The following is a 12,375-nucleotide window of genomic DNA, read 5'->3' on the forward strand; positions in this document are numbered from 1 at the left end:
CACGAAACCACTTTTCCACCGCCGCAACCTTCTGTACCCGTGAGATCCCATCTAGGGGCTTTTTTCGGCGTCCCGCCGGAGGGGGATTCGATCATGGAGGGCTTCTACATCAACACCATTGCCTCTCCGATGAAGCGTAAGTAGTTTACCACAAACCTACGGGTCCATAGCTAGTAGCTAGATGGCTTATTCTCTCTCTTTGATTCTCAATACCATGTTCTCCTCGATGTTCTTGGAGATCTATTCGATGTAATACTCTTTTGCGGTGTGTTTGCCGAGATCCGATGAATTGTGGATTTATGATCAGCTTATCTATGAATATTATTTGAATCTCCTCTGAATTCTTATATGCATGATTTGATATCTTTGCAAGTCTCTTCAAACTATCGATTTGGTTTGGCCAATTGATTGGTTTTTCTTGCAATGGGAGAAGTGCTTAGCTTTGGGTTCAATCTTGCGGTGCTCGATCCTAGTGACAGAAGGGGAACCGACACGTATTGTATTGTTTCCATCGAGGATAATAAGATGGGGTTTTCATCATATTGCTTGAGTTTATCCTGCTACATCATGTCATCTTACTTAATGCGTTACTCTGTTCTTATGAACTCAATACTCTAGATGCAGGCAGGAGTCGGTCGATGTGTGAAGTAATAGTAGTAGATGAGTAGATGCAGGCAGGAGTCGGTCTACTTAACACGGACGTGATGCCTATATTCATGATCATTGCCTTAGATATCGTCATAACTTTGCGCTTTTCTATCAATTGCTTGGCAGTAATTTGTTCACCCACCGTAATATTTTCTATCTTGAGAGAAGCCTCTAGTGAAACCTATGGCCCCGGGGTCTACTTTCCATCATATAATTTTCCGATCTGCAATTTTAGTTTCCTATTTACTTTCTTTGCAATCTTTTACTTTCCGTTCCCTAAACCAAAAATACCAAAAATATTACTTTACTGTTTATCCATCTATATCAGATCTCACTTTGCAAATAACCGTGAAGGGATTGACAACCCCTTTATCGCGTTGGGTGCAAGTTGGTGTTTGTTTGTGCAGGTATTCGGTGGCTTGTGCGTTGTCTCCTACTAGATTGATACCTTGGTTCTCAAAACTAAGGGAAATACTTACTCTACTTTGCTGCATCACTCTTTCCTTTTCAAGGTAAAAAAAACCAACGTAAGCTCAAGAGGTAGCAGCCGGCTGTTGGCATGTGTGCCGACAATGAACAGTGTGTTGTTTTTTGGAGGCTGACATGTATGTCGGCCGCTGGCATGGCCGCCGTCATGAGCTGTGGCCGCTGGCCTTTTTTAATGCAAATTTGCTTCGTATGCTAACAAAAAATGCGTCGGCCGGTTGGCTGCACCGGTCAGACACAGGTGGACAGCGAGCGCCCAGCCGACCCAAACAGACAAACCGCGCATCCGTTTGCGTCGACGCGTTGGAGTTGCTCTAATTACCCCACCCCAATGAGCTAAGTGCATGTAGAAAGTAATGAGACCATGTGTTGAATGTTAGGCTAGTCATGGTGGGGAGTATCATATACTAGTATCATGCATTTGATACTAGTGTATGATACTAACTTCATAGTGCATAGTATCATAGAGTACTATCATAGATAATCTTATTTATGACCATGCATGACACAAAGTAGCACATCATTAATTATGATACGGTATCTACCTATGTTAGGCTGGTCGTAATGGTGAGTACCATATACTAGTATCATGCATATGATACTAGTGTATGATACTATGTTTGTAATGCATAGTATCTTAGGTTGCCTTATTAATTGCCATGTACTCCCTCCTTTCCGGTTTATAGGGCTCAACTCAAAAATCTCACCAACCAAGGTACATGGTGAGTGGTGGAATATTTTTTGTAGTTTGCAAAAAGCACCTAATTAATGCTCTTGTTTTCCTCAAAAAATTATGTTTATCAATGCATTAATTGCAATGCATGCATGCATAAAGTACATTTTTTTAGAGTACGCCAAAGGCGTACCATACCTTTATAGAAGAAGAGAGCAAGCGTTATTTACAAGAGTTACAGGAAAGAAAAAGAGCTTCCGAAGGGAAGCGCACACCCTAGGGCACCCAACTAGCTAGCCTATGCCAACACTCTCACAAAACGAGCCATAACCTCCTCCACCCAAGCCCGCCAGTCTCCATTCTTTTAGCTCCGCGATGATGGCAAGGGCCAGCTCAGATGCGGTCTTCTGCTGGTTGATCCGGTGAAAAACTCTGGCATTGCGTTGCTTCCAAAGAGCCCATGTGGTCGCGATGATGACCGTGTCAAAGCCGCGCTTAAATATTTTTCTGAAGTTAGTCCTCGTGGCCAGCCACCAGTCAAGAAGAGTATCCTCCGGTCTAGGGACGCTACCTGTGAAGCTCAAAGTCTCAAAAATGTAGTGCCACACTTCCCTAGCGTAAACGCACTGAGTGAGAATGTGCTCCGCATTGTCCTCGTCTTGAAGACACGTGAAGCAGGAGGACGGAGCATCCTGGAGTCCATGTCTGAATCTCCTGTCAGAAGTCCAAATCCGGTGCTGAATTGCCAACCAAACGAAGAGTTTGCACTTCAGGAGAGCCCAACTTCTCCAAATGCAAGTGGCATAGGGTGCCCTTTCAGTGCCTTGGGAAAGACGATTGTAGGTGGACTTTGCGGTATAGGATCCAGATAGGTCAGCCGGCCACGAGAAAGTATCGTCCCTAGTGGGGTCGCGATTGATCGTACTGATCGCGAGGTTAAGATGTAAAAGCTGCATGTGGCCAACAAAGTTAACCTCTCCACTGATATCATGCAGCCATCGCCCCTCCAAAAGCCCATCCTCGACCGTGCGGCGATTGATCGTACGCGTGTCCACTAGAGCGTGGATGAGCGGCGCGATGTCCTTGACCGCAAAGCCATGGATCCATCGATCTCTCCAGAACAAGACCTTACTGCCCTTCCCCACAATGATGTGCACCATGCTGTCAAAAACCTCCCGAGCCTCTCTATCGACCGCCATGGGCAAGCCTTGCCAAGGCCTGTCAGGATCCGTTCTTCTGAGCCACTCCCATCGAACTCTCAAGGCCAACCCTTGCAATTGAAGATTAAGAACGCCCAAACCACCTTGCCAAGTCGGTTTGCAAACCGAGTTCCATGCCATGAGGCATTGACCGCCATTCACTTTCTCCTTGCCAGCCTAGAAAAATGAGCGCATCCATTGGTCGATCTCTTCAAAAAGCCAAGCTGGAGCCTCCGCGATCATGAAGTGATGTATGGTTTTGGCCGCGATGACCGACTTAACGAGCACCAAACGTCCTGGGCGATGAATAAGCCCTCTTTGCCAGGTCGGGCCGAAGCTCTTGGCTTGGTCGATCATGGGCTGCCAATCGGCCCTCGAAAGCTGTCGGATGGCAAGTTGGAGACCAAGGTATTTGCACGGAAAGTTGCCCAAACGACAATGCAAGATGGACTGCACCCGGTCTCGGTCGCTGATATCCCCATGGATCAAGATGGCCATCGACTTATGATAGTTGATTTTAAGCCCATAGGCCTCCCCAAACACATGTAACACCGATCTGACAAATGTGAGGTCCAGCTCCTTTGGTTTAACAAATAAGACCACGTCGTCTGCGTAGATCGACACCGACTGATGAGCTTCGATGCCCGGAAAATTTCCTATAACACCTAAGTTGGCAGCCTTGATCATGATGCGTGACAACACATCCATGGCAATGACGAATAGCAGGGGAGAGATAGGATCCCCCTGCCTGAGGCCCTTGACATGAGTGAAGCTTCTGCCGGGAACTCCATTGACAATCACTTTGGTGGTGGCGGTCCGTAGGAGAATAGAGATCCAACCGCACCACTTTTGGCCGAATCCTTTGCTCCTCATCACATCCGTCAGGAACGACCAATTGAGCGAATCAAAAGCCTAGTGATGTCAAGCTTCAAAAAAGCGATGTCCGCCTTGCGAGCGTGTAACTTCCTGGCCACTTGCCTAACAAGGAGGAAATTGTCGTGTAGATGCCTCCCACAGATGAAAGCTGACTGGTTGGTCGTGACGATTTCTTTCATTCTTCTGCGCGCTCTCATCGCGAGTAACTTGGCAAAAATCTTAGCCACACTGTGCGGGAGGCTAATGGGCTGAAAATCTCCAACCTCCTCCGCGTCCGGCTTCTTCGGTATAAGGACAATGTGGGCTCGGTTAAGCTTACCGAAACCACGGCCATCTCCAACATAGAGCTTAAGAAACACCGCCATGATCTCATGCTTGATGATGGGCCACACCTTCTGATAAAAGGCCGCGGTAAACCCATCCGGCCCTGGTGCCCGCTCCGGGTGCATCTCCTTGATTGCGCTCCAAACTTCCTCTTCTGTGAATATAGTGTCCAACTCCGAGAGATCAAGCTGAGCCATATCCAGGAAACTAAGATCGACGTCGACGTCGCGAGCTAAAGCCTGCCCCAACAACTGTTCGTAGGCATCCGAGAAGATCTCCTCATTTCTCTCTTGCTGCGAGACCAGCTCTCCGTTGTGCATGATGTGAGGGATGAAGTTTTTGGTTCTCCTTCCATTAGCCACCGCTTGGAAGAGCTTGGTGTTGGCATCCCCTTCACGAATCCATCTCAAGCGAGAGCGTTGTCTCTCAATGGTTCGCTGGAGAGAGGCCAAACCCAAAAGCGCGTGCTTAAGTGTTCTTCTCAACCACCTCTCTCTCCATTCAAGCTAACGGGACTCCATCGCTCTGTCCAGTCTGAGGATGACATAGTTGGCGATCGCCATCTAAATTTTATGTTGCCAATCTTGCGTTGGCCCCAGGCTTGCAGGGCTGAGGCGGTGTTCCTAAGCAACGCATTGAGCCTCTTGAAAGGGTCAGCAATGTCATCCTCACACACCCAGGCGTCTTTCACAGCTTGCTCAAAACCCTCCAAACGAGTCCAGCAGATCTCAAACCGAAACCTACGCTTTGGGCAGAATGGGGCAGAGGTAGACAAATGAAGTGGTGCATGATCCGAGATATTGGAGGAGAGAGCTTGAAGCAGCACATCCGGAAAGTTGAGCTCCCAATCTACCGAGACCAGGACCTGGTCGATCTTAGTCATCACCAACTGATCTCTTTCATTAGACCAAGTAAAACGCCTACCATGCATGTATAACTCCTTAAGCTCGTTGTTATCCACGAACGCCTTGAACTTCCGCATAAAGTACATGCATTGGTCAATTTTCTCAACCAAATTGAGCCTTATAAAATGGAAAAACTAAAATTTTGAGATAAGCCCTATAAACCGGACAGGAGGGAGTATGACACAAAGTAGTACAACATTTAATATGATACGGTATCATGATATGATACCACATCATCTCTTTCCTCATTTAATTGTGTGCCACATCATTTAAAAAGTCTAGTTGGTATGCGTGATACCACTTATGATACTCCCATTACGACCAGCCTTACTCTAACCTTCTCTCCATTCCTTTTTCTGCCACATCAGCGTGTTTGCTATTCCCGAGTGCATGATACCGGCTAAGACGCCACCACTATGGCCAGCCTTATTGGTCGTGATTACAGTGTGACGCGAGAGAAGCTTTTTTTTCTACTTTAAAGTGCACTGAGAAGATAGAAATACACTTTTTTGGACAAATTTTAATTGCCAAAGTACACTTATTCGCGGACAAAGGAAATATGAGGCATGCATCACAATAAATGAGATCCCTATGATACAAAATATGCTATGCATTGTACAGGTAGTATTGTACACTAGGATGCATCACTGTAACTAGCCATAGCCACAGGTAAAAACATTAAATTAGAAAAAGAAAGAAATAGAGAAAGTGAAAAAAAGTACCCCCTCGTATATTAGGCTCCTCGTTTTTTGAGGCAAAATTTGACCATGCATTTGTGTAACAAAATTTAAGTTATAGGTAAGCAAAAATAATACAATTGAAACTTCTTCCAAAAATAAATTCACCAGTATATGTAAGCAAAAATAATACAATTGAAACTTCTTTCAAATACAAATTCAACAATACATGTAAGCAAAAATACCACATATATTTCAAAATTTGAAGACTAATAAACTCAGACCAAGGAAGTAACTAATAAGAGTAGCTGTTGTTCCACTACTACTTATTTTTGCTCTTCAATCATCCAATCACTGATAACTCGGTTTGTCTCTAGACCAAATCAACCAAGAGTGCGCTGCAATGATTCGTTTCATTGTAAGTGGATTAGCAGCTATGTATACTCGGACGCATCATGAGGCCATGATAGAGCGCCTTTCGCGTGTTCGCTTCTTGTTAGGACGATGTGCAATGCACGCTTCCTAACGGATAACGCTGTCGATCCAAAAGGATCGATCATGCGCGATGACAGACGAGCAGTACGTAGCAGCATCGCATGCCGCCACCGCCACCGCTGCGGCGCTCTCTCGGGCGCATTGCGTTGCAAGGACACCAAGAAGCGGTTAATAAAAACGCGAAACCCCAGCCGGCGGTGCCCGTGGAGCATGGACCCCGCCCACCGTCGTTGGTGACCGGGACAGCGGCGGCGAGGAGAGTTGACGACGGTGGTGGTGCGCGTGCCAGCCATTCATGTCACAATTATCGGGCCCAGAAAGCGCCTCGAACTCCACGCGCGCTCGTCGGAATCATCCCGCCCGGATTCGAAACACCGAGCAAAAAGCCGCGACCAAAAGGTAAAACCCCACTGCGCTGCCTTCCCACGCTTGGCTGCAGCCGCTGCTGCACACTCCCAGTCCCTGTTCCACCACCTTCTGTTCGTCCGTGTCACCGGGTGCGTGCGACGGTCAGCTACAGATTAATCGCGAATCTAGGCGCCGATTAACATAACCTTTCCTCCCATCATCACGCTGAAAAGGCCCTCGAAAGCCAGGCGTCCGTGCTTTAGTAATTTGTTCGTTTGTTACAGGCTTTACTTGCTTACCAGTTTGGGCTTTGGGCTTTATGCTTTCTACCCTTGCCTGCACTGCACTGCAGGCCAGTGCGCCTGGCACCACCATCACCATGTGCGGCGCGGCGCGGTGCGGTGCCTCCTCGCTCCGTATTTACTCCCACCACTCGCTGTCGCTCCACGGCTACTTGTTCGAGCTCCAGGGACCAGACGGTAGCACAAGCACAAGCAGCGAGGAGCAGGACAAGCGCTGTGGAAGGAAGAGATGGGAGCTTCCAGCGTGCAATGCTCCTCCTCCGTGCTCGCGTTGCTGCTCTGCTCCTTGCTCATGCATCCGTCGCAAGCATACAAGGTACGTGCGGTGCGTGTGTACTGAATTATCGATGTCTTCACGTCACGTACGTGGGTGTAACGTTGCGTTTACTTGCGGCGATGCGGTGCTCAGCTGCATGAGGAGAAGGTGCCGCTGAGCTTCATCGTGCCGGACCCCTCGCCGGTGCTGTCGCCGCCGCCGGTGACCGGCGCCGACGACGACGACGGGATGAGGCCGAGGCTGCCGACGGAGCGGTGGAAGCGGGGCCGGGGCGAGGAGAGGCGGGCCCGTGGCGGCGCGCACGCGCCGGCGCCTGCGCCGTGGTCGGCGGGCCCGGCGCGCGCGCCAGCCCCATCCTACGCGCCGGCGCCGGACTCCGGAAGCGGGGCGCCGGTCATCGAGAGCAGCCCCGCCGTGCCGGTTCCGCGCGGCGTCAGGGACACGGCCACCATCCTGCCCATGCCCGCGCCCGGCGTCAAGCGGCAGGTGCGTACTGCCGCCGGTTCCACCACCCGCGTCCTCTCCTTTACTTAACTCCCTTTTGCTTCTTTCCATGCTCCGTCAATCTCCATTGATTTGCTTTCACATTTCACTCACCACTTCGATTTTCCTGTTCTCTCTTTGACATTTTGGTCCATCTTTTGCAGGACGTGGGCGGAGCTGCTTTGGCTCGACCCGGTATGGCGCCGCTGGTGGTAGGGCTCGTCATGATGGCGTCTTTAGGAGCTTTATTATGCTAGAAGTTTTTTTCTTTTTGATCTGTAGTGGTGGTAGTAGCCGTAGCCAGTGTCGCAGAGCCGATGCCGATGAAGCTTTTCATTTTTCTCCTCCTTTCTCGCTGTCTTTCAGTGCTAATCCTTTGTAAACAAAGCTCGTCTTCCTTTGTTTTGGCCGCCTTCTTTGCCTTCCTTTCTGCTCCTAGGCTAAAAGTCGCTGCTTTCTTCCGTGGATGGCACACCATATGCCATGCGCACGATAAAGCGCTGCGTGGTATTCGTGGCAGAAAGGGGAAAGTAAAGATAAAAAAGCTGCGTGGTGGTATGGGTATATAGTATACCGATGCATATTCTTAAGCCAGCCCAGGGTGTGAAGAGCACGACGGAAATCTTATTCTGGCTGACGTTCCAAGAGGATGGCAAAGAACCTTTTTTACGGCAGTTTTAGTTTTGAGACGATCTCTTTTCTGACAGAAACTATCATGTCGCTCTAATGTCATCTCTCACAAATAAAACTGCTAGCGAAATGGTTCGCAAATGTCACCCCTCCCAGCAAACGTTCTTCAGCTAAAGGGGTCCATAGAAAAAGAAATAGGACCGTAAACCCAACTCAAACTGTGTGGATAGTAAATATTTTGGTGTTCACCAAAATTATTGAAATTTAACTAATCACATTGACATCTCATAGGAAGTGAAACCGCCATGGCCTATTATGGTCTCTGAGACGACACATTCCTACCACTACCGCTAGTGGGACATCTCACGTTCTACCTCCTCGTCCTTGTTTTCCTCACGCTCTACGCCATCCTAAGACTACCTCTATAGTGGGGAGTAACATATGTGTGGTAACATGCAACACTTTATTTATTAGACTATAGACTCATCTTGCCTTGATATGTGTGATGTTACTCATACAAGTAGTAACTAGCTATGTTACCACATGCCTCTCTTTCTTCATTTATTGTTTGCCACATCATCTATTTTATCTAGATATATGTAATGTTACTACCTATGTTACTCCCATTGTGGGTAGTCTAACACCCTCATGGCAAGCCATTGAAGGGTACGACTAGCTCGCCTTGCAGCTCCGCAGATGGCGTATTCTACGTGACACTCATTTTCATGGCGTTTGGGACCACCAAGAACTGGTTGTGTGTGCCACCGTTCAAGACCGACCAACTTGACAACTGTGGTGACCCTGAGGCCTCCTCCCTAGATCATTAAGATCATTAAGGGGGTGTTTGGTTCAGAAGTCCTGGGACTTTTTATAGTCCCTGTAAAAAAAGTCCCTCCCGTTTGGTTTCTAGAGATTTTTTTTAGTCTCTGGGACTAAAAAGTCCTTGAACCAAACACCCCCTTAGCACTAGGGAGCCAACAACTGGCACTTGTGCGTGGCTATGTGAGTCGTGGACCATTCGCAAGTGACGGCTCGATCATCTCGGCGGGAGCTCCCATGGCGCTACCTTCTGCGTTGGAAAGTAGCGATGGCGCTCACATGCGCCCAAGCAGGGCGCGGGCCATCAACACGATTTGCCCACTAGTCCTTGCTGGTCGTCCGCTAGTTAGTTTTTTTTTTGCTTTTTTGTGTTGTTGATCTAGTAGAAAAACCTAGCCAATTTTTTAAATATTTATGAAATAAAAAAAGGTTTAAGGATTTTATAGAAAAAACTCATCCATTAGAGGAAAAGTACATCGATTTTCGAAAAAAGTTCATCAATTTTGAAAAAAAATCACAAATTTCAAAAGAGTTCATCAATTTTTAAAAGAAAAACGATTAAAAACATCCGGCTGATTTTTCACTCGCGTAAACCGCGTCGCTCGCCAGCCACGTGTCCCTCTGTGGACCGACATATCGGCTCTCTCTCTCGTCCCACCTTATCTCTTCACAGCCGCACGACCACGGGCGCTCTCTTTCCTATATCTCATTCTCCTCCACCGCTAGAAGCATCCGCTAGCGCCGCCGCAATCCGTCGTAGCCTACGGCTCTTGCGCGGTCATAATCCGTTGTCGCGTCACAGCACTCCCGTAGCCGACGGCGCTGCACCGCAGTATCCCCCGCGCTGCATTGTATCTTCCGTCGTCGGAGTCGCAACTTTCTGCCATGGCCACCGCACTGCGTCGCAGCACCCGTCGCCGGCAACGCAGCATCCGCCATGGCCCTCGGCGCTGCATCGCAGCTTTCGCTGTTGTCGCCTCGTGCTGCGTCGCAAACTTCCACCATGGCCGCCCTGCTACGTCGTCGAGCAACGCTGCATCGCAGCATCCACCATGGCCGCCAACGCTGCATCTCAATTTCCGCCGTCGTCGCTGCCTGCTGCGTTGCAGCTTCTGCCATTGGCCCCAGCGCTGCATCTCAGTTTCCACCGTCGTCGCTGCCTGCCGCGCTGCAACTTCCGCCATGGCCGCCATGCTGCATCACAGCACTCGTCGCCATCGATGGAGCTTCGCCGGGGGAGCCGGTGTTGCGATGAAGCTCCGTTGAGGCCGTCTAGTGCTTCAATGGAGCTTCGCCGGAGGGCCAACAGTGCTGCAATGGAGCTTCGCCGGTAGCCGTCGGGGCTGGGATGAAGCATCATCGAAGCGGCATGTGTTTCAATGGAATATCGCCGGCGGCGGCAAGTGCTGCGGTGAAGCGCCGCCCCACCGATGTTGTCGTTGCAGTGAAGCGTCGCGGCGGCTACCTGGGCTCCGATGCAGCCGGCGGCTACTGGTGCTGCGAGGTCGAAGCAAGAGAGGGGCCTGTTGTACGATGTGAGGAAGAGATCGTGCGTGCGTTGACCATGCAGACCAGCTGAGAGAAAGGATCCGACGAGTGTGATGGGGCTGATCGAACGGTCAGGGAGGCGGCTTAAATCTTCCTGGCATCAGCCGGTTGATTTGTAGCACTGGCCTTTTTAAAAAGGGTCATTGATTTGGAAAAAAATTGATTTTGGGAAAAAGAGTTCAGAAAATTTTAAAAAATATATAAATTCGAAAAAAGCTAACATAAATTAAAAAGGTTCATCAATTTGAAAAAGAGTTCACGGTTTTTTTAAGTTAATAAATTTGAATTTTTTGCACATTTAAGAAAATAAAAAAAAGAAAGAGAAAACACAAACAAGAAATAACTGCGTTTCTCAGCGTTGCATATAAAAGAAAAAAAGTAAACTAGCACAACAATTCCGGTGACCAACTTGGTTAGTGCAATTCATACTGACCGAAAGGTGTGCGATTCTTATCATGTCACGCGCATGTTTCTTGGGTTTAAAATAGAGAAAACAAATTAAGTGCCACAACGGAGGGAGTGTGCGCCAAGTTGCAGAATGCACTATAACGGGCATCTGAAGCGCCTGAAGCGCCAAATAGGAAATGCCCGTCTCGCGCTGCTCGGTTGCCACCTCGTTGATTACTCTCTTTTTTATGTATACTCGTCGGCTGCTTGCTGTAAAAAAAATTGTTGGCTCTGGAAGGAAAAGACACCAGTTCTCTAAACAAAGCCCGAGAGTTTAAACATTGTGTAGAATAGACGCATGATTTTCTGAAGAGAAAAAGGGCATTTGAAGAAGTTCGCGATTTTGAAAGCACTTCACGAATTCTAAAAAGTTTGCGAATTTGGAAAAATTGACGGATTTGAGAAAAAATGTGCTACCTTCAAAAGTTCAGGAATTCCAAAAAAAATCATAATTTGATACAAAATTGCAAATTTGAAGAAAGACCAAAAACTTGAGAGCGGATCATGAATTTGAGAAAAGATCATGAATTTGACAAAAATTTCATGAATATGTAAAAAATATTTGCACATTTGGAAAAGGTTCACGAACTAAGAAAAAAAATCATGAATTTGAAAAAAACATGAATCAGAAAACGAAAAAGAAAAGAAAAGGGGAAAATGTAAAAACCCCAAAGATGACCCATCCTTCAAAAATAAGAGAAGAAATCACCCTAGAAAAGCGGGAAAACCTTCTTGAAGGTTCCCGAAACTGGTTGGGGGAGACTAAATCGGGTTGTCCGCTTAAACGAACTACACGAGCGAGCGGTGTGCGTCCCGTACCGTTTGTACTTATATAAGCGCCAAATAGGTTCTGGCGGTGACCCCGTGGAGACACGGGCTCCCCTATATCTCGCCTTGAGCGACTCGAACTACCGACTCGCTGAATGGGCGAGCGAGATGGGCCGGCCCATGCACGCGGGAGGCCACAACATGTTTTTCTATTTTTATTTTTAATGTTTTTTTTGCTTTATTTTTGTACCTTTGTTTATTCTCTGAAATATTCTAAATACATTTATTGCAAAAAACAGTAAAATGTTGAACAAGTATTTGAAAATGTTGAACGAGTATTTGAATTTTTTTAACAAGTATTTGAAAATGTTGAATAAGTACTAAAATATATTGAACAAGTCTTTGGAAAATGTTGAACAAGAGCTTGGACAATGTTGAACGTGTATACAAAAAATATTGATCTCTTATTA

General features: G+C 47.6%; 1 protein-coding gene across 1 annotated transcript; it reads left to right on the forward strand.

The window, feature by feature from the left end:
* Nucleotides 1–7,011: 7,011 nt before the first annotated feature.
* On the forward strand, nucleotides 7,012–8,095 carry LOC123166603 (uncharacterized). The gene is made up of 3 exons (XM_044584414.1): nucleotides 7,012–7,249; nucleotides 7,343–7,696; nucleotides 7,858–8,095. Exons 1-3 carry the CDS (start codon nucleotides 7,163–7,165, stop codon nucleotides 7,948–7,950), a joined length of 534 nt encoding a protein of 177 aa, XP_044440349.1. The 5' UTR covers nucleotides 7,012–7,162; the 3' UTR covers nucleotides 7,951–8,095.
* The last annotated feature ends 4,280 nt before the right edge of the window (nucleotides 8,096–12,375 follow it).

Source organism: Triticum aestivum, chromosome 7D, assembly GCF_018294505.1.
Source record: "Triticum aestivum cultivar Chinese Spring chromosome 7D, IWGSC CS RefSeq v2.1, whole genome shotgun sequence".
Classification (NCBI taxonomy): Eukaryota; Viridiplantae; Streptophyta; class Magnoliopsida; order Poales; family Poaceae; genus Triticum; species Triticum aestivum.

Coding starts and splice junctions, on each gene's coding strand:
- LOC123166603 (XM_044584414.1), top strand. CDS start 7,163: ATGGGAGCTTCCAGCGTGCAATGCTCCTCCTCCGTGCTCGCGTTGCTG. Junction 7,250..7,342: donor ATCCGTCGCAAGCATACAAG/GTACGTGCGGTG, acceptor TGCGGTGCTCAG/CTGCATGAGGAGAAGGTGCC. Junction 7,697..7,857: donor CGCCCGGCGTCAAGCGGCAG/GTGCGTACTGCC, acceptor CATCTTTTGCAG/GACGTGGGCGGAGCTGCTTT.